We start from the raw sequence: 27692 nt of genomic DNA, 5'->3' as shown, positions 1-27692 counted from the left end.
ACTAGCGCACGGCCTGCGCACGATCGGCGCACCCTATGCTAAAGATAGGGTGCGCCGATCGCAGGCGCCGCTGTCCGCTAGGAGGCGGCGCTACAAGGAAGGGGCGGGCACGCCGGGCAGAGAGTTGGCTCTGGGGCGGAGCTACCCCCGGCCGTGCGCGCGCTGAAAAAGCGCTAATGTGAAACCGGCCTTACAAATGTTTTTAACAAAAAAAACATAAATAAAACAAAAAAAAAATTACTGGGGACTGCCACCCTCTTGTAGGCCCGCCAAGAACCTCTCCAGCATCACTCCATGCACGTCCATGGCTGCGAGAGTGACAGCCATAGCTGCTCTCATCCGCCGGTGAGATGCCAGCAGGGCCTGTGCTGTGGGGATTTCTGTAGATGAAATGAGAAACGTAAACCTGTAAATTATTTACACACTACAAACAAAAGGTACATGGTTGTTTCTTTTATACTTACGGTATTGTGGCGGCTCAGTTCCCTCAGGTGAGGGGCTAATAGCCCACCCCGAACCAGTGCCACCAACGGCTATGGGACCAAAAAGAAAATATTTAACGACAACCCAACATCCTTTCCAAAGCAAAACGTTAAAGTCCCCCCCTTTTTTTTTTTTATACATATTTGCTTTAATTACCGGATGGAGAGCCTGCACCGATATCATGGAGTGATGCTGGAGATGGGCTGGCAGCGGGCGAAGGGGTAGGTGGTGAACCTTCGTGATCCCCTGGAGATGCTGGCGCTGTTGGTGGTGCTGCCAGCGATGGCGGGCTTGATGGTGATGGTGGTCCTGGAGGTTGGTAAAACAATCCATTGATATCTGAATGTTAAATGCTGTCTTTCATTGTTAAAAAAAAAATCAGTGCCGAATATAGTTAAGCGAGTTGTTAAATCGTCACCGGTATTCGAATACCGCTAACTACTATTGAATAATAACAAGTATTCTAAAGTAGTTCTTCTCAACTTATAATTTTCTGTGGTACTCTTTTTGAGTTCCGCTGTTAACCCTCAACAATAAACCTTTTAAATTTTTTCTTTTACAACTTGACTAACATTTAAAATTTAATGTTACTTTTAATTTACAAAAATGTTTAGGTTAAAATTAGGTAAAAGTGTTTTAAAAATCTTTAGAATTGCATCTTTATTAACAAGTGACACCAAAAAATAAAAAAAATAATATTCACACTTCTTTTTAGTTTCACTTTCATTAAACCACATTGCAATGTCCCAGCATAACAGCAAATGCCATCATGCTGAGTGTTTACAATTTGACACTTGTCAAAAGCAGAACGTGCTACGTCAGATCTGAAACGGTAAAGTACACGTCCATAGACAACATTCAACTAAAAATAAAAATAAAAATTGCAGATACTGTCAGAAACACTCACCCTCTCCCCTTTGGTTTTCAGACCGGATGGTAGCTATGCGCTGACTTGAGAGGTAACGCAGATCCACCAATTTCTTTCTGATCTGCGTCGTGGTCCGCTGGATGCCAAAGTTGCGCATTAGGCCTCTTTTTATTTTTTTTAACATGCGCTTCTTGTGAATCATGGGCCGGGCGTGTGTTGCACAGTCATAGTCCCGCGCATCTACCTGCTGTATAAGATATCGTACCTCAGGCTCCCCCCAAGGAACAGAACGCCTGGAAGCCATGTTGTTTACAAATTTGTTCTCTAGGCCACATTAACGCCACCCACCTGAGTGTCAAGTGAGGCCGTACTGGGCCGCAGGCCATCAAAGGGAGGACGACAGGACAGGGTTGAGGGGAACTATAGGAAGGTGACATGTAAAGAAAGGGTTAAATGTTTGAATAATAACAAGGGGACGAGGCTTTGGAGGGGTAGGAGGGGCACAGGAGGGAGTCACCATCTTAGTGGGGCAACCATTTTAGGTGCCCCATTACAGTAGGAACAAGCTCAGATCCTACCTTAAATCATGGACGTTGAAGCGATCCTTCAGCAGCTGAGAACGGCTGCGAGCTCCAGGGGCGCAGGATGGCTGCAGGCATCACTACAGGGCCTGTTGCAGGAAGGGGGGACCACTCATCCACAAAGTCAGGGCGACGGGCGACGGCCTCGGAGAGCCAGGCCGCCGAAGCGCCTCAGCCCAGAGGTAACCCCCCGCGTCCGGCGCCGTGTTAGGAGCCCCTCCGGGGACCCTCCAGCTGGTGCCTCGTGCTGCAGGCCTAGGACACGGGGACTGAGAGCTGGGAGGAATCCTGTGTCGAGGCGGGACCTGCAGCAGGGGGAGGTGTCGGCTTCCCCCTCCACACATTCGTCTATGGCCGCTGGGGAACCTGGAGATGGTGCGGCTGGTGCCCAGCAAGGAAAGGGTGCAGCTCGGCAGAATCGTCAGGGAGCACGGGGGCCGGGTTCCATGGTGCCTTCACCCAGGAGCAGGAGGGGAGGATCCGCCCACACAGCAGCTGCGCGCCGGGGACAGGAGAGCAGAGAGAGCAGGACCACCCAGTGTGCACCAGGCTGCACGGCTGAACGAGGGGACGGCTGCACTGGGGGAAGGGAGCGCTGAGCCAGCAGGACAATCCAGCGTGCACCAGGCTGCATGGCTGACTGAGAGGACTGCAGCTTTACATGATCAACAACACAGAGCTGCAGGTGAGTGGCAGAGTGCTACACCCACCCACCATATGGCTGCTGCTGCTACTGCTGCAGTGATTCTGGGAGATAGACAAAGCCTTATGCCTGAGTGGGATGGTGGAGAGGGTGGGGGTGCGGGGTATCAAGGGGGTTTCCAGCATGAAGGGGGGGGTGCTGCAGCTGGGAGGGGGGTGGTGGGTCCCATGGCCCATGGACAGCATACTACTTACCCAGCACTGTCAGGGAGACAGGATGGGTCAAGTCAGCGTCTGACGCCCACGATGGACGCAGCGGTCACACCTGGCCGGCTGCATGGAGCTCCGCCGGAAGCTATTGCCATGGGAAGAAGATCGTCAGGCGTGGACCAAGGACATCAGGACCCTGGATCGGCGGCCGCTGGGAACACAGCACCCAGGCAGCTAGGTGAGAGGAACTTCCTTAATTACTTGCAGCCGTCATTAGCCTCTGATGTGAATGCGCGTGGGGAGTTGTCTGCGGGGGGAGCTAGTGCTGGCATGGGGTTGTTTTTTCAAGGTCTGAGAGAATTGGTTAAATCATGGGATGCGGGGAGAGGTCTGGGGGAGCCGTCGCCACTGTCAGCTTGGCTAGGGCCAACGAGGGATAGGGAGTTACTGGAGAGCAGAGTTTCCACGGGTCCATTATCAGGGAGTAACGGGCCGCCAGGTTCATTAGGGCCAATACCAGGTGCTGAGGTGCGGGAGGTACTGGTGGGGGTCGAGTCAGTGGGAAGAGGGGCGATAGGCGAGGGGGGTGAGAAGGAAAAAGATGACGCTGTGCGCTTAGATGACGCTGTGAAAGGGGAGGTGTACGTTTGTTTTGAAGGGCCTTTAGGGGCGCACTTGAAGCAGGAGGTTAGGGAAAGGATTTGGAAGGGGGAGTACGTGGAAATTTTTTTGTTGCTCCCATTGGATCGCTTTAACTTGGACAGGGTTCGGAGGGATGATTCTAAAAAAGAGGATGAGGAAAAGAGGAGGTTTCGGCTCATCCCCCGAACATTCTCAAATTGGTTGCAGGCATTTGCTATACTAGCTAGTGTAATTGGGGAGAAGTCACCGGAAAATTGTTCATCCCTTTTTTGTTATATGGATGCCATTGGGGAGGCTTACAGAGTGTATGGGGGTCAAGGTTGGCTTAGGTATGATGAACAATTCCGCCAGCGGAAGGCAGTTAGACCTAGTATCCGCTGGGACCACAAGGATATAGCACTATGGATGAGAGTAACGGCTCCAGTCAAATCAGGACAGGGAATACAGCTTTTTTCTGGGGGCACCGGGGGTTCGGGGCAGTCAGGGCACTCGGTGGCATTGCAAAAGGGACTGTGCTTCTCCTTTAACGACGGCGTTTGTAAATTCGGGACAAAATGTAAGTTCAAACATGAGTGTTCTTCATGTGGAGGCAGCCACGGGGCGGCAAAGTGCTTTAGGAGTGGGAAACAAAGAGGGTCTGACGGATTTGAAAAAAGGGGTGACTCCAGTGCGCCTGTCAGAGATGGTGCAGTATCTAAATGAGTACCCGGATAAAGAGGCAGCGGTTTTGTTACATGATGGTTTTCAGGACGGGTTTCGGATCCCCTTTGTTGATGTTGAGGTGAAGTTGTCAACCAAGAATTTGAAGTCGGCCAGAGAATTCCCTGAAATGGTCACAGAAAAGTTGAATAAAGAGGTAGCCTTGGGGAGGATGACGGGCCGTTTGGATCCCCGCCAGCGGTTAACTTGAGAGTTTCACCATTGGGGGTAGTGCCTAAAAAGGAGCCGAACAAGTTCAGGTTGATACATCATCTCTCATTCCCAAAGGGTTTGTCAGTTAATGATGGGATCGACCCGCTGATGTGTTCAGTTTCATACACATCATTTGATTTGGCGTTGAATTGGGTCAGGGAATGCGGCCAGGGAGCCCAGTTGGCAAAGACGGACATTGAAGCGGCTTTTCGCTTGCTTCCGGTTCACCCGGACAGCATTCACTTGTTGGGGTGTTTTTGGAATGGGGGGTTTTATGTTGATCGTTGTTTACCGATGGGGTGTTCGTTGTCATGTGCGTATTTTGAAACGTTTAGCACTTTTTTGGAATGGGTGGTTAAGGAAGTGTCCGGCCTTAGCTCTTGTATTCATTACTTGAACGACTTTTTGTTTATGGGTTCGGCGCAGTCGAATGCGTGTTCTGTTTTGCTTCACACAATGGAGAGCGTGGCAAAAAAATTTGGAGTCCCATTGGCAGCGGAAAAAACCGTAGGCCCAGTCACATCACTGAGTTTCTTGGGTATCGAGATTGATTCCGTTGCTATGGAATGTAGGATCCCAGAGGATAAGGTTTTGGATATGAGGGCTGTGGTAAACCGGATGTGTGGTTTGAAGAAGGCAACGTTGAGAGAGGTTCAATCGCTGCTTGGCAAGCTTAACTTTGCTTGTCGGATTATGCCAATGGGGAGAGTCTTTTGCAGGAGGCTTTGGCTACGGTTGGGATTACATCGCCGTCGCATTTTATACGGCTGAGAAGGGAGTTGAAAGCTGACCTCAGAGTTTGGGCGCTTTTTTTGGAATCTTACAACGGGAAGTCGATTTGGATGGCACCAGTGGTGTCGGCTGACTCCCTGGGTATGCTAATTTCAACCGGTAATCAAGGTTTTTGCTTATTTTTTCGCGGTACGTGGTTGGTGGAACGATGGCCAACGGAGTTGATGGCCAATCAGGTCGTGTGTGAGATCTTCACGGTGGTGGTGGCTCTATCATTATGGGGAAAGTTGGTATGCAACAAAAAAATTTGTTTCCATTGCGAGTCGTTGGGAGCGGTAAAGACCATAAATTCATTGTCATCCCCTGATCAGATCGTTGTCAAGATTTTGCAGCACTCGTTGTGGGTGGGTTTGAGTTGCAACCTCTGGGTTGTGGCCGAGTCCCAACCTACAGTAAGGTATCCTATTCTTGAAGCTCTTTTTTGTTCGCAGTGGGATCGATTTCGGGAACTGGCGCCTCAAGCGGAATCCACGGGGTTGGTCTGCCCGGAGGAATTATGGAGCCTTCTGTCAGGGCAGTAAGAGAATTGTTTTACAGGTCGCTGGCAGCGGGAACATGGTCTCATTATTCCAAAACTTGGCGGGTTTGGGAAGATTGGAAGCTAAAGTTAGGTGGGGGCTTGGAAGATGAGAGCAAATTACTGTTATTATTGGGTCATAGTTGGGAATCGGGTTGGTCTGTTCCGAAGCTTAATAATTTTTTGTCAGGATTGGCTTTTGGTTTTAAGTTTAGGGGGTTGCGGGACCTAACTAAGTCATTTTTGGTTTTGCAAGCAGTAAAGGGATGGAGGAGAAACTGGAGGGTTTCGGACAGGAGGCGTCCGGTATCTTATGAGGTACTGTTAGTATTAGGCGAGCATCTGAAAGATGTATGTGCCTCGCTGGAGGAAGTTGTCTTGTTTAAATTGGCATTTTCTTTGGCGTTCTTCGGGGCATTTCGGTTGGGGGAATTGGTGAGTCCTTCCCGTTTTAAAAAAGGGGGGCTGCTTAGACAAGATGTGGACGTGTTTGGGGATCGGTTGGAAATAACTCTGCGGTTTTCTAAGACGGATAGGGATGGTAAAGGTTGTAGGGTGGTACTTTTTGAGGTGAGCGGGTCTCCGTTATGCCCTGTGAGTTGCATGAGGATTTTCGGAACAGGAGGGAGATCGTTTACTGACCCGTTGTTGGTTCATGGAGATGGTTCATTCCTGTCTCGCTTTCAATTCGTAACGATATTCAGGCGGTGTTTGGAAAGAGGGGGCTTGCCAGCAAGGGAATACAGTGGTCACTCATTTCGGATTGGGGCGGCTACGGAGGCCGCAAGGAGGGGATTGGGAGAGGACATGGTAAGAAGGATTGGTCGGTGGGAATCAGTGAGGTTTCGTTCATATGTACGCCCTAATTTGGTTTAGTGTTTGGCCACAAGGTCTACTTATTGTGGTTATGGTGTTTTGTTTTCTTATTTGTTTCAGAGTCAGGACAGCTGCTCGTGTGGATAATGGGTCACTCTTTTGTATTCTGGGCAGCGTTGAGAGCTGACGTCCGTCCGGATGGGAGGCAGCTTGGTGTGCCAAGGACTTTAGCAATCTTGAGATGGATCGGTAAACGGGGCATGGTGTGAAAGCAGCTATTACCTGAGTTTCATAGGTTCGTTCGCCTAGATCGAGTTCCAGAGGTGCTGCTAATCCATTTAGGGGGTAACGATTTGGGGAAGCGTCCATGCAGGGATCTAATAAGGGATATTGAGTTTGACATGTTGAGGCTGTGGTCCATGTTTCCCAAGCTTTTGGTGGTCTGGTCGGACATCGTCCCCAGGAAGGTGTGGCGCGGGGCGAGATCGGTCCGAGGGGTGAACAAGGCTAGGATAAAGGTTAATCGCACAGTGTCCCGTTTTATGGCAAGGAATGGGGCAATAGTGGTGCGCCACATGGATTTGGAATCAGGGGAAGGGGATTATTGGAGGAAGGATGGGATTCATCTGAATGCGATCGGATTGGACTTATGGTGTTTGGCAATCCAAGAGGGCATAGAGAAAGGCTTAAAAGTGTGGCGGGACACAAATGTTTGAGGGGTCAAAACATTTGCGTTGGTGGCGTGGCGGGAGTGGTCTTCGAGGATGGTGGTGCCAGGAAACGGCGGTTTGGAGGGGGGGGGATTTGTAAGGTCCTGGACTCCCCCTTGGGCAGATTAATGTGGAACAGAACATAATGGTCACACTGAGGAATGGAAGTGGAAATACGCGGGTATTTCGGGCGGATATTGTCCGGTTGAGTCTATTAGGGTCTCTGAGCTGGTGCTTCACGGCTAGAGGCAGGACTCGTACTGGGGACAAGGTTTATGGGGTCATTGACCTGTGGCAGTTACAATTTTAGGGCCTCGAGGACCGCCCCTCCTTTGGGAACATTGTTTTGTTAAAATGTTAATAAAAGGCTGCTGTGGCCAATTTATCCAATAAAGGTGTGCGAGTCATCATTTAATGGGTTCGGCAATCATAAAGTAGATGGGGGATTCTATAGGCATCGCGAATACCCATTGTCATGACGTCACGGCGCACGGGAACGATGATACGCCATAGTTATCCCGCGGCCTCTTTGGGGACACAACAAACTTGCATATGTGTAGGCATAACATACAGTGGGGCAAAAAAGTATTTAGTCAGTCAGCAATAGTGCAAGTTCCACCACTTAAAAAGATGAGAGGCGTCTGTAATTTACATCATAGGTAGACCTCAACTATGGGAGACAAACTGAGAAAAAAAAATCCAGAAAATCACATTGTCTGGGTTTTTTTCATTTTATTTGCATATTATGGTGGAAAATAAGTATTTGGTCAGAAACAAGCAATCAAGATTTCTGGCTCTCACAGACCTGTAACTTCTTTAAGAGTCTCCTCTTTCCTCCACTCATTACCTGTAGTAATGGCACCTGTTTAAACTTGTTATCAGTATAAAAAGACACCTGTGCACACCCTCAAACAGTCTGACTCCAAACTCCACTATGGTGAAGACCAAAGAGCTGTCAAAGGACACCAGAAACAAAATTGTAGCCCTGCACCAGGCTGGGAAGACTGAATCTGCAATAGCCAACCAGCTTGGAGTGAAGAAATCAACTGTGGGAGCAATAATTAGAAAATGGAAGACATACAAGACCACTGATAATCTCCCTCGATCTGGTGCTCCACGCAAAATTCCACCCCGTGGGGTCAGAATGATCACAAGAACGGTGAGCAAAAATCCCAGAACCACGCGGGGGGACCTAGTGAATGAACTGCAGAGAGCTGGGACCAATGTAACAAGGCCTACCATAAGTAACACACTACGCCACCATGGACTCAGATCCTGCAGTGCCAGACGTGTCCCACTGCTTAAGCCTGTACATGTCCGGGCCCGTCTGAAGTTTGCTAGAGAGCATTTGGATGATCCAGAGGAGTTTTGGGAGAATGTCCTATGGTCTGATGAAACCAAACTGGAACTGTTTGGTAGAAACACAACTTGTCGTGTTTGGAGGAAAAAGAATACTGAGTTGCATCCATCAAACACCATACCTACTGTAAAGCATGGTGGTGGAAACTTCATGCTTTGGGGCTGTTTCTCTGCAAAGGGGCCAGGACGACTGATCCGGGTACATGAAAGAATGAATGGGGCCATGTATCGTGAGATTTTGAGTGCAAACCTCCTTCCATCAGCAAGGGCATTGAAGATGAAACGTGGCTGGGTCTTTCAACATGACAATGATCCAAAGCACACCGCCAGGGCAACGAAGGAGTGGCTTCGTAAGAAGCATTTCAAGGTCCTGGAGTGGCCTAGCCAGTCTCCAGATCTCAACCCTATAGAAAACCTTTGGAGGGAGTTGAAAGTCCTTGTTGCCAAGCGAAAAGCCAAAAACATCACTGCTCTAGAGGAGATCTGCATGGAGGAATGGGCCAACATACCAACAACAGTGTGTGGCAACCTTGTGAAGACTTACAGAAAACGTTTGACCTCTGTCATTGCCAACAAAGGATATAGCACAAAGTATTGAGATGAAATTTTGTTTCTGACCACATACTTATTTTCCACCATAATATGCAAACAAAATGAAAAAAAAACAGACAATGTGATTTTCTGGATTTTTTTTTCTCAGTTTGTCTCCCATAGTTGAGGTATACCTATGATGTAAATTACAGACACCTCTCATCTTTTTAAGTGGTGGAACTTGCACTATTGCTGACTGACTAAATACTTTTTTGCCCCACTGTAATTTTGCCTTCGCCCCATTACTCCCACCTCTCCAATCCCATCCCTCATCTTACCTTCTCCCCATTACTGCACCCTCCCCATCACACCCCTTTTTGAGCTATCCCCATTGCTCCCCCCTCCCCATCTCACCCCTTTTTGCCTTCTCCATTATTCCCACCTCCCCATTACACCAATGACTTCTCCCCATTACTCCACCCTCCCATCACACCACTCTTTTTTAATTATCCACATGACTCCCCCCTCCCCATCTCACCCTTCATTTTACCTTCTCCACATTTTTCCCCCCTGCCAAATCACATCCCTCATCTTGCCTTCTCCCCATTACTCCACCCTCCCCATCACACCGCTCTTTTTGAGCTATCCCCATTACTCCCACCTCCCCATCTCACCCCTCTTTTTACCTTCTCCACATTTTTCCCCCCTGCCAAATCACATCCCTCATCTTGTATTCTCCCCATTACTGCACCCTCCCCATCACACCCCTCTTTTTGCGTTTTTCCCCATTACTCCCTCCTCCCCATCTCACCCCTCTTTTTGCCTTCTCCACATTATTCCCCCCTCCCCATCACACCAATGAGTTAGCCTTCTCCCAATTACTCCACCCTCTCCATCACACCCCTGTTTTAATTATCCACATTACTCCCCATCTCACCCCTCATTTTACCTTCTCCTCATTTTCCCCCCCTGCCAAATCACATCCCTCATCTTGCCTTCTCACCATTACAGCGCCCTCCCCATCACACCCCTCTTTTTGAGTTATCCCCATTACTCCCCCCTCCCCATCTCACCCCTCTTTTTGCCCTTGTCCCATATTGCAGAAATAAAAAAAAAACACGAAAGCAATTTTGAATGTAAAATAGTTTTATTAACAGAAAGTTTAAAAAAGGATAAGCAAAAATTTTTTTACATGCAAACTATATCTGATGCTGCCATGTCACAGCACCAGGCCCGTTAAGTATTGGCAGTACTTGTCTCGGCAGGCCTTTGCATCGTCCTTGCTCCTGCCATGATTAACAGGTTGAAGTCCTGCAATAGCGGGATCATTCTCACGCCATTCTCCGAGCACCACGTCACCATTGATGTCCGAGTCCATGAAGCCTGGTGGACTGTAAGCTACTGCATCGCGCTGCCGAAGAAAATTGTGCAGCATGCAACAGGCCAACACCACGGAGTCTATAGAATCCAGCTTCATGTTGATTGGTGTGTGGAAAACCCTGAAGCGGTTGGCCATTATGCCGAACGCATTCTCAACAACGCGGCGTGCCCTTGACACTCTGTAATTAAAAATACGCCTTTCCTCTGTCAAAGTCTTTTGTGGGTACGGCTTCACAAGATGTGCATGAAGGGGGAAGGCTTCATCGCTCATAAAAACAAAGTTAAGGTTGGAGGTGGTGTCCGTGTTGGTAGGCAAGTGCAGTTCTGAGTTATTCAAGCGTTCCCCGAAAATAGTGTGCTCCAAAACGCCTCCGTCTGCAACCCTTCCGTTCATGCCAACATCAATGTTTATAAATTCATAATTGGCATTAACAAGGGCCATGAGGATCACGCTGAAGTAGCCCTTGTAGTTATAGAAATAACTTCCGCTGTTGGCTGGTTGTGTGATCTGCACGTTTGCCATCCAAGGCACCACCACAGTTTGGGAACTGCCAAATACGTTCAAAATCCGATGCAATTTTCTGCCATTCCGCCTCGGATTTTGGAAAAGGCATGTAGCTACGTAAACTGCGGACGATGGCGTTGCATGTCTCTGGAATTAACACGCTGAGGAGTGATCGAGAAACAGCAGCGGAAAATTGCAAGTCTTTCATTGATCGTCCGGTTGCCAGGAATCGCAGCGTGACTGCCAAACGTTCCTCTGCTGAAACAGCTGCACGCATCCGTGTATCCTGCCGTTCAATGAGTGGCCTCACACATTCCAGTATCAGCTTGAATGAATCCTCCGACATGCGTAGATAATTTCGGAAATCCTGCGGGTTCTTCTCCTGCAACTCCCTCACTAGATGCATGTGTGTGAATTTGGACCTCTGCTCCAGCCATTCTCTGGTCCACATGTGGCGCTTTAGTTTCGAACGCCTCTCTTCCATCCGCACCTTTTCTTGACGATCTCCCTCCATCAGTAATGCAGCCGCCACAATCATACGCTCCGCAGTGGTCATGTTCATTATGTGCAACCTGCCCAGTAAAGAAGAGAAAAGTTATTTAATTAAGTTTAAAAAAAAAATGTTAAGAGTAATTGTTTTGTGTTAACATTGCTTTTGTTAACTCTGAAAAAACAAGCGAGCTTACAAAAGCCTAAAATGGCGGGGGTGGGCGTGGCTGTCCAAAGAATGCTAGATTGTCAAATGTTAAAGAGGATCAAATATTACAAATTACCTCACAAAGCAACAAAGATCCAAAAATTGCAGGGGTGGGCACATCAAAAAAAAAAAAAAAAAATTCCCGGCAACACGTCTGTATATATTAGAAAAGGTGTTTTAACCCCTTAGGCTGGAGTCACACTACAGCGAGATACAGCCGAGTCTCGCAGGTTAAAACCAAGCTCTGGCACCGGTACTCCGGAGCGGAGCGTGCAGCTCCATGTATTGCTGTGCGGCTGCACGCTCCGCTCCGGAGTTCCGGCGCCAGAGCTTGGTTTTAACCTGCGAGACTCGGCCGTATCTCGCTGTGTGATCCCGGCCTAAGCGACAGAGCCAGTTTGCAGCTTAATGACCAGGCCAATTTTTACAATTCTGACCACTGTCCCTTTATGAGTTTATAACTCTGGAACGCTTTAATGGATCCCGCTAATTCTGAGATTGTTTTTTCGTGACATATTGTGCTTCATGTTAGTGGTAAAAAATTTTTGATAAGTCTTGTGTTTATTTATGAAAAAAACGGAAATATGGCAAAAATTTAGAAAATTTTGCAATTTTAAAACTTTACATTTTTATGCCCTTAAATCAGAGAGATGTGTAACAAAAATTTCTTAATAAATAACATTTCCCACATGTCTACTTTACATCACCACAATTTTGGAAGCAAATTTTTTTTTGTTAGGAAGTTATAAGGGTTAAAAGTTGACCAGCGATTTTTCATTTTTACAACAAAATTTACAAAACCATTTTTTTTAGGGACCACATCACATTTGAAGTCACTTTGAGGGGTCTATATGGCAGAAAATACCCAAAAGTGACACCATTCTAAAAACTGCACCCTTCAAGGTACTCAAAACTACATTCAAGAAGATCATTAACCCTTCAGGTGCTTCAAAGGGACTAATACAACGGGGAAGGAAAAAATGGACATTTTAATTTTTCCAACAAAAATTTTCTTTCATCATTAATTTTTTTCATTTTCACATGGGCAACAGGATAAAATGGATCCTGAAATTTGTTGGGCAATTTCTCCTGAGTACACCGATACCTCATATGTGGTCATAAACCCCTCAAGGTGCTCAAAACCACGTTCAAGAAGTTTATTAACCCTTTAAGTGCTTCACAGGAACTAAAGCAATGTGGAAGGAAAAAATTAACATTTAACTTTTTTTTGCAAAAAATTTACTTCAGAACCAATTTTTTTTATTTTCACAAGTGATAAAAGAGAAAATCAACCACAAAATTTTTTGTACAATTTCTCCTGAATACTCCAATACCCCATATATGGGGCTAAACCACTTTTCCAGCACACGGCAGAGCTCGCAAGGGACAGAGCGCCATTTGACTTTTCCAACACAGAATTGGCTGGAATTGAGATTGCATGCCATGTTGCGTTCGGAGAGCCCTTAATGTGCCTAAACAGTGGAAACCTCCAACAAGTGACCCCATTTTGGAAACTAGACCCATTAAGGAACTTATCTAGATGTGTGGTGAGCACTTTGAACCTTCAAGTGCTTCACAGAAGTTTATAACGTAGAGTCGTGAAAATAAGAAATCTATTTTTTTCCACAAAAATGATCTTTTCGCCCCCAAATTATTATTTTTACAAGGGTAGCAGGAGAAATCATACCCCCACAGTTATTGTGCGATTTGTCCTGAGTACGCTGAAACCCCTTATGTGGGGGGGGAACCACTGTTTGTGCGCATGGGAGAGCTTGGAAGGGAAGGAGTGCCATTTTGGAATGCAGACTTTGATGGAATGGTCTGGGAGCATCATTTTGCGTTTGCAGAGCCCCTGATGGGCCTAAACAGTGGAAACCCCCCACAAGTGACCCCATTTTGGAAATTAGACCCCCTAAGGAACTTATCTAGATGTGTGGTGAGCACTTTGAACCCCCAAGCACTTCACAGAAGTTTATAAACGCAGAGTCATGAAAATAAAAAGTCTTTTTATTTCCACAAAAGTGATTTTTTAGACCCAATTTTTAGACCACCAAAGTAAGTAAATAGTGGAAACCCCTCAATTCTTGCTCCAACCCTAACCCCACCACACCCCTAACCCTAATCCCAACCCTAATCACTAATCCTAATTCTAACCCTAATCCTAGTTCGCCCTAACCCTAATTCTAACCCTAGCCCTAACCCGAGCCCTAACCCTAGCCCAACCCTAACCCTAGCCCAACCCTAACCCTAGCCCAACCCTAACCCTAGCCCTAGCCCAACCCTAACCCTAGCCCTAACCCTAATGGAAAACTGAAAAAAAATATTTTCTTTATTTCGTTATGTTGGCCTAACTAAGGGGGTGGTAAACGGGGGGATTATGTGCTATTTTGTTTATTTTGATCACGATGATAGTTTATCATCGTGATCAAAATGAATGAATGGAATCTGCCAGCTGGAGCCGGCAGATTCCCGGCGGGCGCACTGTGCATGTGCCCATTTTCCCCGGATCCAAGATGGCGGCGCCCACCGGAGGACGCGGGACACAGGACCACCGGGAGGGGACAGAGGACCACGGAGAGGTACCGGGGGGATCGGGGACCCTCTTTCTCTCTCCTCTGATGTGCGATCACATCAGAGGAAAGAGAAATTAAATGTAAAATCGCGGCTTTTTTTGCGGTTGCCGTTATAGGGTTAATAATGGCGATCGCAAAAGCGGGGTCGGTAAAAACCGACCGATTCATGTTCTCTGGGGTCTCGGCTACCCCCAGCAGCCGAGACCCAGGAGAAAATTCGACACTGGGGGGCGATATTCACTTTCTCCACAGCGCCGTGAATTAGCGGCACTGTGGTTTTAGTACCCTTAATTACCGCCGTTAAATGGCGTATCGGCGGTCGCTAAGGGGTTAAGATTCAAAAATACCAAATAAAAACATCACAAAACATCCCAAACAATATGTACCTTGGAACGGAAATCCAAAAATCCAGAAGACATAAATGCCAAAGTTGAGGCGCAGTAGCGACTCAGACTGGATCACAAAAAACCCGCCACACACGATAGTATCCTCGCAACAACGCACAAAGGACTAGCACCAGAACTTTGGAGTAATCCACAAAGCGCAGCGGAACAATGGATGGTGGCGCTGATTGACGTTTTCATTTATTGCTGAGGTGATGTTGTGGCCACCAATCGGAGCTGAGGGGCATTACAAAAGAAAACCTAGTCCCGCCTGCGCCGCTGACATATATTAGTCGCCAACGAGGTCGCTCGTCGTTCATAAATGGGGTCAAACTCAGGGATTCAGGCTCACCAGCGTGACGCCAACTATCAAAATACAGTCCTGAATGTTCGTGCACGGGAAGCGATCCTGGTCTCTTCATTTGGGCGCCGCTTGAGCTCTCCTTAGTCGGTGTCTCTGTGCATTTCCCATCAAACACTCTGATGAATTTTGAATGAAATCAATACCTCCCCTTTTAAATGGTGTGTGAATTCTTTATAATCAATCGCATTGATTGATTTTTTCGGCCACATTTTTATAATTGGCCATATTCATGTTTTTACTAATCAATGGTGATTCATACAAACATTTTTTTAATAAAAAGAGAAAGTTTCCTTTATTGTCATATAAATTATACATATTATTTTAATCAGTAACTCGTTTATATATATTTTTTAATCATTTTTTAATCATTTTTAAATCCTTTTCTTCCTTTCTTCTTCCTTGTCAGGTATGACCTGAGCTTGGTATAGTGGTCCAAGACACCTAGTATGCTATTTTTATTCCTAGATGTCAAGAGTTCGTTTTTATATTTCCCTTGTTTTATATATATTCCATTTTTCGTTTTCTATCTTCTTTCTTTTTTTCTTTCTTTCTTCTCCCCCTTTTTTATCTATGAAAAAATAAAAATATGTTTTTAATGAACTTAGTTTAACTAATGCATCAGTTCATCTGTGGTACTTTGAACCCTGACATTTGCACCAGATGACATGTGATCCTTTGGCGCCGTTTTTTGAATTCTTGTTGTATATAATCTGTGACAGCTCTGTTTGATCATATATGTCATCCCCTGAAGAAGAAATGGTACACATTTCGAAACGCGTTGGGAAATAAAATGGATTAAACTTTCTCATAAACTGGATTAGTGATTTTATCTGGCAGCGCACAAAAGTCCAAGAATTTATTCCGAAATCTCATGCACGATCAGCGACATTGCAGCGGGGGCCACGTCGCCGCTACATGGCACACACAGCGACTTCGTCAGCGATGTCGCTGCTGTGTCATAAAATCGGTGTCGCTTAAGCGATATCGCTAGCGATCTCGCCTGTGACATGGCCCTTTAAAGACATAATGATCAATGAAAGACTTGCAATTTTCCGTATTTGGCAGTTCCCAAACTGTGGTGGTGCCTTGGATGGCAAACATGTGCGGATCACGCAACCAGCAAACAACGGAAGTTTTTTCTATAACTACAAGGGCTACTTCAGCGTGATCCTCATATTGCTTGTTAATGCCAATTATGAATTAATAAACATTGATGTTGGCATGAACGGAAGGGTTTCAGATGGAGGCGTTTTGGAGCACACTATTTTCGGGGAACGCTTGAATAACTCAGAACTGCACTTGCCTACCAACACGGACACCACCACCAATCTTAACTTTGTTTTTGTGGGCGATGAAGCCTTCCCCCTTCACGCGCATCTTGTGAAGCTGTACCCACAAAAGACTGACATAGGAAAGGCGTATTTTTAATTACAGAGTGTCAAGGGCACGCCGCGTTGTTGAGAATGCGTTCGGCATAATGGCCAACCGCTTCAGGGTTTTCCACACACCAATCAACATGAAGCTGGATTCTATAGACTCCGTGGTGTTGGCCTGTTGCATGCTGCACAATTTTCTTCTGCAGCGCGATGCTGTAACTTACAGTCCGCCAGGCTTCATGGACTCGGACAGCAATGGTGCGTGGTGCTTGGACAATGGCGTGAGAATGATCCCGCTATTGCAGGACTTCAACCTGTTAATCAAGGCAGGAGCAAGGACGATGCAAAGGCCTGCCGAGACTAGTACTGCCAATACTTTATCGGGCCTGGTGCTGTGACTTGGCAGCATCAGATATAGTTTGCATGTAAAAAATTTTTTGCTTATCCTTTTTTAAACTTTCTGTTAATAAAACTATTTTACATTCAAAATTGCTTTTGTGTTTCTTTTTTTTAATTTCTGCAATATGGGACAAGGGCAAAAAGAGGGGTGAGATGGGGAGGGGGAGTAATGGGGATAACTCAAAAAGAGGGGTGTGATGGGGAGGGTGCAGTAATGGTGAGCAGGCAAGATGAGGGATGTGATTTGGCAGGGGTGAAAAATGTGGAGAAGGTAAAATGAGAGGTGAGATGGGGAGGGGGGAGTAATGTGGATAATTAAAAAAGAGGGGTGTGATGGGGAGGGGGGAATAATGTGGAGAAGGCAAAAAGAAGGGTGAGATGGGGAGGGGGGAGTAATGGGGATAACTCAAAAAGAGGGGTATGATGGGGAGGGTGCAGTTATGGGGAGAAGGCAAGATGAGGGATGTGATTTGGCAGTGGGGAAAAATGTGGAGAAGGTAAAAAGAAGGGTGAGATGGGGAGGGGAGAGTAATGGGGATAACTCAAAAAGAGGGGTATGATGGGGAGGGTGCAGAAATGGGGAGAAGGCAAGATGAGGGATGTGATTTGGCAGGGGGGAAAAATGTGGAGAAGGTAAAAAGAGGGGTGAGATGGGGACGGGGGAGTAATGGGGATACTCAAAAAGAGGGGTGTGATGGGGAGGGTGGAGTAATGGGGAGAAGGCTAATTCATTGGTGTGATGGGGAGGGGGGAATAATGTGGAGAAGGCAAAAAGAGGGGTGAGATGGGGATGGGGGAGTAATGGGGATAACGCAAAGAGGGGTGTGATGGGGAGGGTGGAGTAATAGGGAGAAGGCTAATTCATTGGTGTGATGGGGAGGGGGGAATAATGTGGAGAAGGCAAAAAGAGGGGTGAAATGGGGAGGAGGGAATAATGTGGAGAATGCAAAAAGGGGTGAGATGTGGAGGGGGGAGTAATTGGGATAACTCAAAAAGAGGGGTGTGATGGGGAGGGTAAAGTAATGGGGAGAAGGCATGATGAGGGATGTGATTTGTCAGGGGGGAGTAATGGGGAGAAGGTAAGATGAGGGGTGGGATTGGGGAGGTGGGAGTAATGGGGCGAAGGCAAAATTATGTTATGCCTACACATATGCAAGTTTGTTGCGTCCCCAAAGAGGCCGCGGGATAACTATGGCGTATCAGCGTTCCCGTGCGCCGTGACGTCATGACGCTCAGGTGGGTGGCGTTAATGCGGCCTAGAGAACAAATTTGTAAACAACATGGCTTCCAGGCGTTCTGTTCCTTGGGGGGAGCCTGAGGTACGATATCTTATACAGCAGGTAGATGCGCGGGACTATGACTGTGCATGTATGTATGTATGTCCGGGATAGGCATCCGCACCGTCGCAGCTACAGCCACAAAATTTGGCACAGTCACACGTCTGGACCCCGAGAGAGTCCTAAGCTATGTTGTGAGGCAAAATTTTAACCCCGCGCATTCCAATTCACCAAACAATTTTGCCCCTATCTACATAGTGGGGAAAAAGCCCCACCCCTCATTATGATGTCACAATGGTTGCCATGGCGACGCTGATGTCATCAAGCCCCGCCGCTCATTATGATGTCATAATGGTTGACTATGGGATGGAGGATGTGTAATGGGTAATATGGGCACTGGACTGTGGGATGGAGGATATGTATGACGGGTATACGGGCACGGGCCTAAGGGATGGTGGATATGTATGACGGGTATATGGGCACGGGACTATGGGATGGAGAATATGTATGACGGGTATATGGGCACGGGACTATGGGATGGAGGATGTGTGATGGGTATATGGGCACTGGACTATGGGATGGAGGATATGTATGACGGGTATATGGGCACTGGACTATGGGATGAAGGATATGTATATGGGCACGGGACTATGGAATGGAGGATGTGTGATGGGTATATGGGCACTGGACTATGGGATGGAGGATATGTTTGACGGGTATATGGGCACGGGACTATGGGATGGAGGATGTGTGATGGGTATATGGGCACTGGACTATGGGATGGAGGATATGTATGACGGGTATATGGGCACTGGACTATGGGATGAAGGATATGTATATGGGCACGGGACTATGGAATGGAGGATGTGTGATGGGTATATGGGCACTGGACTATGGGATGGAGGATATGTTTGACGGGTATATGGGCACGGGACTATGGGATGGAGGATGTGTGATGGGTATATGGGCACTGGACTATGGGATGGAGGATATGTATGACAGGTATATGGGCACGGGACTATGGGATCGAGGATATGTATGATGGGTATATGGGCACGGGACTATGGGATGAAGGATGTGTGATGGGTATATGGGCACTTGACTATAGGATGGCGAATATGTATGATGGGTATATGGGCATATGCTCTCCCTATATGTATATATATCACTGCTCCCTCTATATATGTATATATATCACTGCTCCCCCTGTATGTATATATATCACTGCTCCCTCTATATATGTATATATATCACTGCTCCCCCTATATGTGTGTATATATATATATATATCACTGCTCCCCTTATATATATGTATATATATCACTGCTCCCTCTATATATGTATATATATCACTGCTCTCCCCATATGTATATAGTTATAGTTATTAAGGTTGAAGGGAGACTTTAAGTCCATCTAGTTCAACCCATATCCTATCCTAACTTGCCCTAACATGTTGATCCAGAGGAAGGCAAAAAAAAACCCATGTGGCAACAGTAAGCTTCACATTGGGGAAAAAAATTCCTTCCCGACTCCACATACGGCAATCAGACTAGCTCCCTGGATCAACGCAATATTAAGGAGACTAATGTATATACCCTGTAATATTATACTTTTCAAGAAAGGCATCCAGTCCCTTCTTAAATTTTAGTAGGGAATCACTCATTACAACATCATATGGCAGAGAGTTCCATAGTCTCACTGCTCTTACAGTAAAGAATCCGCGTCTGTGAGTATGCTTAAACCTTCTTTCCTCCAGACGTAGAGGATGCCCCCTTGTCCCCGTCACAGGTCTAAGAGTAAAAAGATCATTAGAAAGGTCTTTGTATTGTCCCCGCATATATTTATACATTGTAATAAGATCACCCCTAAGCCTTCGATTCTCCAAACTAAATAACCCCAAGTGTAATAACCTGTCTTGGTATTGCAGACCCCCTAGTTCCCTAATAACCTTGGTCGCTCTTCTCTGCACCCGCTCCAGTTCAGCTATGTCTTTCTTATACACCGGAGACCAGAACTGTACACAGTATTCTAAGTGTGGTCGCACTAGTGACTTATATAGAGGTAAAATTATGTTCTCCTCATGAGCATCTATGCCTCTTTTAATGCATCCCATTATTTTATTTGCTTTTGCAGCAGCTGCCTGACTCTGGCCACTAAATGTGAGTTTGTCGTCCACCCATGTCTTTTTCAGTGACTATTTTGCCCAGTGTTTTACAATTAAGCACATAATTATACAACTTGTTCGTTCTACCCAAGAGCATGACCTTACATTTATCCCCATTAAAGCTCATTTGCCATTTATCAGCCCAAGCTTCTAGTTTGCATAAATCCTCCTGTAATATAAAATTGTCCTCCTCTGTATTAATTACCCTGCAGAGTTTAGTGTCATCTGCAAATATTGAAATTCTACTCTCTATGCCCCCTACAAGGTCATTAATAAATATGTTAAAAAGAAGCGAGCCCAAAACTGACCCCTGTGGTACCCCACTGCTAACCGTGACCCAGTCCGAGTGTGCTCCATTAATAACCACCCTTTGTTTCCTATTCCTGAGCCAGCTCTTAACCCACCTACACATATTTTCCCCTATCCCCATTGTTCTCATTTTATGTATCAACCTTTTGTGTGGCACCGTATCAAAAGCTTTTGAAAAGTCCATGTACACCACGTCCACTGCATTCCCTTGGTCCAGTCCGGAACTTACCTCTTCATAAAAGCTTATCAGATTAGTCTGACAGGAACGGTCTCTTGTAAACCCATGTTGATATTGGGTCATAAGGTTATTCTTCTCCAGATACTCCAGTATAGTATCTCTTAGAAAACCCTCCAGGATTTTACCCACAGTTGAGGTTAAACTTACAGGCCTATAATTTCCAAGTTCAGTTTTTGTCCCCTTTTTGAATATTGGCACATTTGCTATACGCCAGTCCTGTGGTACAGACCCTGTTATTATGGAATCTTTAAAGATTAAAAATAATGGTCTATCTATGACTGTGCTTAATTCCTGCAGTACTCGGGGGTGTATCCCATCCGGGCCCGGGGATTTGTCAATTTTAGTGATTTGTAGACGCCGCCGTACTTCCTGCTGGGTTAAGCAGGTGACATTTAACGGTGAATTTTTATCCCTGATCATGTTATCCGTCATGGGATTTTCTTGTGTAAATACTGTTGAAAAAAAGTCATTTAGCATATTGGCTTTTTCCTCATCCTCATCCACCATTTCACCCAGACTATTTTTAAGGGGACCAACACTATCATTTTTTAGCTTCTTACTATTTATGTAGTTAAAGAATATTTTGGGATTATTTTTACTTTCTCTGGCAATGAGTCTCTGTCTCAATCTTTGCTGTCTTGATTTGCTTTTTACAGAATTTATTTAATCTTCTGTATTTATTTAATGCCTCTTCACTACCTACTTGCTTTAATTCTCTAAATGCTTTATTTTTATCTCTTATTGCGCCCCTTACAGCTCTATTTAGCCATAGTGGTTTCCTCCTATTTCTCGCATGTTTATTCCCATACGGTATATATTGTGCACAGGTCCTATTCAGGATGCTAATAAACGTCTCCCATTTTCTTTGTGTATTTTTATGTCTCAGGATATCGTCCCAGTTGATTGCACCAAGATCATCTCTCATCCGTTGGAAATTTGCCTTCCTGAAGTTTAGTGTCCTTGTAACCCCTCTACTACACATCTTATTAAAGGATACATGAAAACTTATTAATTTGTGACCAGTGATCACTATTACCCAAGTGACCCTCAACCCTTACATTTGATATGCGGTCTGGCCTGTTGGTTAATATTAGGTCTAGCAGTGCCCCTCCTCTTGTTGGGTCCTGAACCAGTTGTGAAAGGTAATTGTCTCTCATCGTTGTCAGAAACCTATTACCTTTGCTGGAACTGCAGGTTTCGGTTCCCCAATGTATTTCAGGGTAGTTGAAGTCCCCCATAATAATGACTTCTCCTTGAGTCGCTGCTTCATCTATTTGCTTTATGAGGATATTCTCTGTAGCTTCCATTATTTTTGGAGATTTATAACAAACCCCTATCAGTAATTTATTATTTTTCCCCCCTCCTCTTATCTCTACCCACAGGGACTCTACATTTTCATTAGATTCATATATATTATCACGAAGGATGGGTTTTAAGGATGATTTTACATATAAACACACGCCTCCCCCTCGCTTATTTGTACGGTCATTTCTGAACAGACTATAGCCCTGTAAATTAACGGCCCAGTCATGGCTCTCATCCAGCCATGTCTCAGATATCCCCACCATGTCATAATTATGTTCCAACAACATTAACTCCAATTCCTCCATTTTGTTGGCGAGGCTTCTGGCATTAGTATACATGCACTTTATGTATCTCTCTGTACCTCTATTCTTTCTTAAGTTATTAACTGTTCTAACCCCACCCCCCTTGCCACCTCCACCCCCAATGTCATTATTTGTGCCCAGGTCTCTATCTGCACTGTCTTCCCCTCCTATAGAAGGAATACCCTCCCCCCGTCCCTAGTTTAAACACTCCTCCAACCTTCTAGCCATTTTCTCCCCCAGCACAGCTGCACCCTCCCCATTGAGGTGCAGCCCGTCCCTAGCGTAGAACCTGTAGCCAACTGAGAAGTCAGCCCAGTTCTGCAGGAACCCAAACCCCTCCTTCCTACACCAATTCCTGAGCCACTTATTAACCTCCCTAATCTCCCGTTGCCTCTCTGGCGTGGCACGTGGTACAGGAAGTATTTCCGAAAATACCACCTTGGAGGTCCTTGCTTTAAGCTTACAGCCTAATTCCCTGAAATCATCTTTAAGGACCTTCCACCTACCTCTAACTTTGTCATTTGTGCCAATGTGCACCATGAACGCTGGATCCTCTCCAGCCCCTCCCAGTAATCTGTCAACCCGATCAGCGATGTGTCGGACTCGAGCGCCAGGTAGGCAGCACACCGTTCGACGATCCTTGTCTTTGTGACAGATTGCCCTATCTGTTCCCCTAATAATTGAGTCTCCCACTACCAAAACCTGTCTGGCCTGCCCTGCTCTCCTATTCCCCCCTTACTGGAGCAGACACTCCTCCGGCTTTCAGAGGACATGCCTTGCTGCAGCAGTGCTACTCCTGCACTAACACTCCTGTTATGATTGAGTCACCGTAGGAGGCAAAAACAGAAATGCTAGCTAAGTCCAGAAAACCAGAGAAGTTGGCAGCTATCGGATTGCAGACCCCTGAACTTATCAACACAACTAGAAGTAGCCGTGGGGGGTTCCTACGATGCCCTAGACCCCCTCGATCACAGCCGGAGAAATAAATAGGCCTAAAGAAAGAAAGGGGAAATCTAAACTGCCCCAGAGCAGACCCCAAAGCAATAGGCAGCCCCCCACAACTAATGACGGTGAAGCAAGATGAAAACACTAACACAGACAGAAAGATAGGCTGAGCACAGACGGGGCCCAAACTAACTACATAGGAAAGGACAGGAAGGCTGCTGTCTGCAATCCGTAAAAAACCCTATGAAAATAAGAGCCAACAGACTGACAGTGAAAAAGGCCCTGAAGACGCTAGGCTTCAAAAAGCTATGTCAGTACTCAGGCATATACTGAAGACAGAGCTATAGGCAGAAGGGAAATCAGCTCACCCCAGCAGGGAATGGCAGAATCCAGAAAAGCAAGGAAAACAAAAACAAAACACAAATGCAACAGGCAAAGCAAAAAACTTAGCTTTAGGAGAGCAGGAATCAGACTGGTGTCCTAGAAGTCCACAGAGAAATCACCCGCAGGGCAGAAGGGCGTCGTCCGCCTTATATCCAGTCAGAGACTCCACTCAGCCAGTCATCATCATTAGTCTCAGATACCTGATAATCAGGCTCACTACCCTTCCTTACCAGAAGAGGGAGTTCCTCGGGCCTCAGTGTTGAAGGGAAAAATGAACTCACAACACACTCCCCTCATCTGCCAACTTAGCAAACTTATTGGGGTGTGCCAGATCAGGACTAGCCTCCCTGGTGCTCTTCCCTCTACCCCGCCTTCTAACTGTCACCCAGCTAGCTGCTTCATTGTCCTGCAGCTCCAACCTAGCATCCCCCCCTCATCTATCCCATTGAGCGTCTGCTCAGTGAGCAGAAGACTCCTTTCCATATTGTCTATGGATCTCAGTGTTGCCAGCTGCACATTTAGATCCAGTATCTGGGCTTCCAAATGCACAACGTGCTCACATCTTGCACAGCAGTATGCACCCTCGACCGGCTGTTCATATATATATACTAGCTGAAGAGCCCGGCGCTGCCCGGGCATAGTAACTAACTGTGGTTAGTTATAACAAATTATAATTATCCTCCATCCCATAGTCCCGTGCTCATATACCCATAATACATATCATCCATTCCATAGTCCCGTGCGCATATACCCATCATACATATCCACCATCCCATAGGCCCGTGCCCATATACCCATCATACATATCCTCCATCCCATAGTTCCATGCCCATATACCCATCATACACATCCGCCATCCCATAGTCCCGTGCCCATATACCCGTCATACATATCCTCCATCCCATAGTCCAGTGCCCATATACCCATCACACAACCTCCATCCCATAGTCAACCATTATGACATCATAATGAGCAGCGGCAGGGCTTGCAACCTATGATGACATCAGCGTTGCCATGGCAACCATTGTGACATCATAATGAGGGGCGGGGCTTGAAACCCACACACTGTTTCCCCAGTATGCAGATAGGGGCATTATGACATCATATTGAGGGGCGGGGCTTGACGCGCACACACTTTTTCCCCAGTATGTAGATAGGGGCAAAATTGTTTGGTGAATTGGAACGCGCAGGGTTAAAATTTCGCCTCACAACACAGCTTAGGACGCTCTCAGGGTCCAGACGTGTGACTGTGCCAAATTTTGTGGCTGTAGCTGCGACGGTGCGGATGCCTATCCCAGACATACACACATACAGTACATACACACTTTGAGCTTTATATATTAGATATAGGGGGAGCAGTGATATACTGTATATATATATATATATATATACACACACACACACATATAGGGGGAGCAGTGATATATATACATATATAGAGGGAGCAGTGATATCTAATATATAAAGCTCAAAGTGTGTATGTATGCATGTGTGTATGTCCGGGATAGGCATCCGCACCGTCGATGGAGGATGTGTGATGGGTATATGGGCACTGGACTATGGGATGGAGGATATTTTTGATGGGTATATGGGCACGGGACTATGGGATGGCGGATATGTATATGGGCACGGGACTGTAACGAGTTTCAGCTTACGCTGAGTCGTTCTTCTTTGAAAGAGTGGACCCTCTGGGCCGTGGCACCCACCCACCTGGGGCAAGCTGACCTAATGAGAACCACCCCCTATACAGGGAGTGTCAGGGGCAAGACCAAGGGGGTGAGCCACCACCGCAGCTGGACCAGACGGCCGGCTCAGTGACACAAGACAAGACGAGACAAATCATTAGTTCAAGTAGACTTCATTTAAGGAAGGCTTCAGGGTACAACAGGTGCAAAGGTGAACACACAAAAACACAAAGCAAGATGCGTCCAAGGCACGCCGAGGTCCAAGGCTTGAGGAACTCTTCTAGGCAAAACAGGTGCAAACGTGAACACACGGAATCCATATAACAGGGTGCGTGCGAGGGCACGCCAAAGTCCAAGGCAGGGTACGAGGCATCGGGATCTGGAAGGCTGGCAAGGACTGACAGGGGCCAGGCATCTGGCTCCAAGCCTCCGGCAGCGGTCAGCAGGCTTCAGGAATCCGGGAGATACACTAGGCGACAAAACAGGGTGCGTGCTAGGAGACACGCCAGGATCAGATTCTCAGAACGGAGACCTGCGCATGCCGAGGGGCACGCCAGGGACGGGTATGAGGATGGAGGCCTGCACGTGCGAGGGCACACCAGGGAAGGGTTCAATGGCATCGGAATCTGGGGTGCTGGCATCGACCGACAGGGTCCAGGAATCAGGCTACGGACATCAGGCCGCAGTCATCTAGGTCCGGACCTCTGGCAGCGGTCGGCAGGTTACGGAATCCGACAGGCAAACTAGGGTTCAGAACAGAGTAAAAGAGACAAAGACTTTGTGCAAGAGTAGCACGAAAAGGCGAGACAGTGCGAGAACCAGCGTGAGTGCACGGAAGCACAGAGACCACGGCTGGGGAGCACAGGCAGGTGGTACCGACGATGGCAGTTGCAAGCGGGTACGACTAGAGGCGGCACCGCTGCGGGGCCATGCAGCCAGACCACTATAGCACTGGACGGGGCACACAGGCGAGCATGGCTAGAGGCTGCACGGCTGAGGCACACCAGGTAGGCATAGGCGACCAGGCACGTGCACAGAGACACGGAGCCACAAGGCAGGGCTAGGCAAAGGGTACAGGACAGAGCCACATGCGAGACAGCATGGCAAAGCCTAGTACGAAATGTGCAAGGCGCACGAAAGATCAGGGACAATACAAAGAACTAGGCAGAGACCTGCGCATGCAAAGAGCATGCCAGGGACAGTCTAGCAGCAGAGCGTAGGCCGAAGCCCAGAGCCGGGCCAAGGAAGGACCTTGGGACTAGACAGGGTACAGAGCGAGGCCTGCACATGTAGAGACACGCTAGGGACAGGGACGGAGGCCTGCATGTGTAAGGACACGCCAGAGACAGAGGCAGGGTACCTGAAGTCGCAAAGCAGAGCGAGACATGAAACGAGGACAGAAACACGGAACAGAATCAGAGCAAACAAGGACTACAAGACAAAGCAGAGCAGGGACAAAACATGGCACGAGAGATAACACAAGACATGGCACAAGACAAGAGATGGAGTACGAGCACGGAGCGTGTGTAGAGACGCACGACAGAGCAGAGTGCAAGGGCACAGAATAGAAGGAACACCACACAATACTCAGGCCCTGAGCAGAGGAAGGGGTGGTCTGATATAGAGCATAGCACCTCCTCTTCCAGGTCAGGACCAGGGGAGCACTTCTGGGTTCAGATCCACAGAATAACAGAGCGCAGTCACAAGACCAGAGTTCCAGACATGACGAGATGACTGCAGATCCAGTGCTGAAACCTAGACAGGTCACATGATCAGAGTTCTAGACATGACGAGATGATTGCCGAACCAGACACTGCAGGATCTTTAGGAAACGTCACATGATCAGCATTTCAGACATGACGAGATGATTGCAGAACCAGACAGTGCAGGATCCAGGCAGGGACACATGATCAGGGATTCTAGACATGACGAGAAGATCACAGAAGGCAGAGCAGAAACACAGGCATCCTGCAGCTCAGACATGAGGTGAGTGTGCACACTGCTCTAGGGAACATGCAGGATAGCAGACAAGATATGCGCATGCACATCGCTCCAGGAGTTCTTGAGACAAAACAGACAGGGCAGACATGGCGGACATGACAGGGACTATGGGATGGAGGATGTGTGATGGGTATATGGGCACTGGACTATAGGATGGAGGATATGTATGATGGGTATATATATGGGCACGGGACTATGAGATGGCGGATTTGTATGATGGGTATATGGGCACGGGACTATGGGATGGAGGATATGTATGATGGGTATATGGGCATGGGACTATGAGATGAAGGATGTGTGATGGGTATATGGACACTCGACTATGGGATGGAGAATATGTAT

General features: G+C 47.0%; 2 protein-coding genes and 1 long non-coding RNA gene across 5 annotated transcripts; 2 read left to right on the top strand and 1 right to left on the bottom strand.

Moving 5' to 3' along the window:
* Positions 1-153: 153 nt before the first annotated feature.
* Positions 154-2491, bottom strand: LOC141089305 (uncharacterized). Of its 3 annotated transcripts, XM_073575630.1 has the most exons (6): positions 1930-2490; positions 1700-1771; positions 1391-1598; positions 640-792; positions 465-533; positions 154-380 (listed from the first exon to the last, which is right to left on the bottom strand). In XM_073575630.1, the coding sequence occupies exons 3-6, from the start codon at positions 1551-1553 to the stop codon at positions 238-240; spliced, it is 528 nt and encodes a 175-aa protein (XP_073431731.1). In that variant the 5' UTR covers positions 1554-1598; positions 1700-1771; positions 1930-2490; the 3' UTR covers positions 154-237. The 3 variants fall into 3 exon arrangements, with proteins under 3 accessions (XP_073431731.1, XP_073431730.1, XP_073431732.1); XM_073575629.1 differs by having other exon boundaries at positions 1391-1771; positions 1930-2491; XM_073575631.1 differs by having other exon boundaries at positions 1700-2490.
* Positions 2491-21734, top strand: LOC141089307 (uncharacterized). The gene is made up of 2 exons (XR_012232241.1): positions 2491-2617; positions 21615-21734. It is a non-coding gene; the product is annotated as an uncharacterized lncRNA (long non-coding RNA).
* Positions 5543-7666, top strand: LOC141089320 (uncharacterized; the record flags this gene model as incomplete). The annotated part of the gene is made up of 1 exon (XM_073575643.1): positions 5543-7666. A coding segment is annotated over one exon (981 nt), but the record flags the coding sequence as incomplete, so codon positions are not given.
* Positions 21735-27692: the final 5958 nt, after the last annotated feature.

Source organism: Dendrobates tinctorius, unplaced genomic scaffold (assembly GCF_039654945.1).
Source record: "Dendrobates tinctorius isolate UK_male_01 unplaced genomic scaffold, ASM3965494v1 ptg000045l, whole genome shotgun sequence".
NCBI lineage: Eukaryota > Metazoa > Chordata > Amphibia > Anura > Dendrobatidae > Dendrobates > Dendrobates tinctorius.
This window is presented reverse-complemented; position numbering and strand designations above follow the sequence as displayed.

Excerpts from the sequence above, each read along its gene's own strand:
- LOC141089305 (XM_073575629.1), bottom strand. The coding sequence starts at position 1,655 with ATGGCTTCCAGGCGTTCTGTTCCTTGGGGGGAGCCTGAGGTACGATAT. Across the intron at positions 793-1,390 it reads TGAAAACCAAAGGGGAGAGG|GACCACCATCACCATCAAGC; the intron begins GTGAGTGTTTCT and ends ACCAACCTCCAG. Across the intron at positions 381-464 it reads AACTGAGCCGCCACAATACC|AAATCCCCACAGCACAGGCC; the intron begins GTAAGTATAAAA and ends TTTCATCTACAG.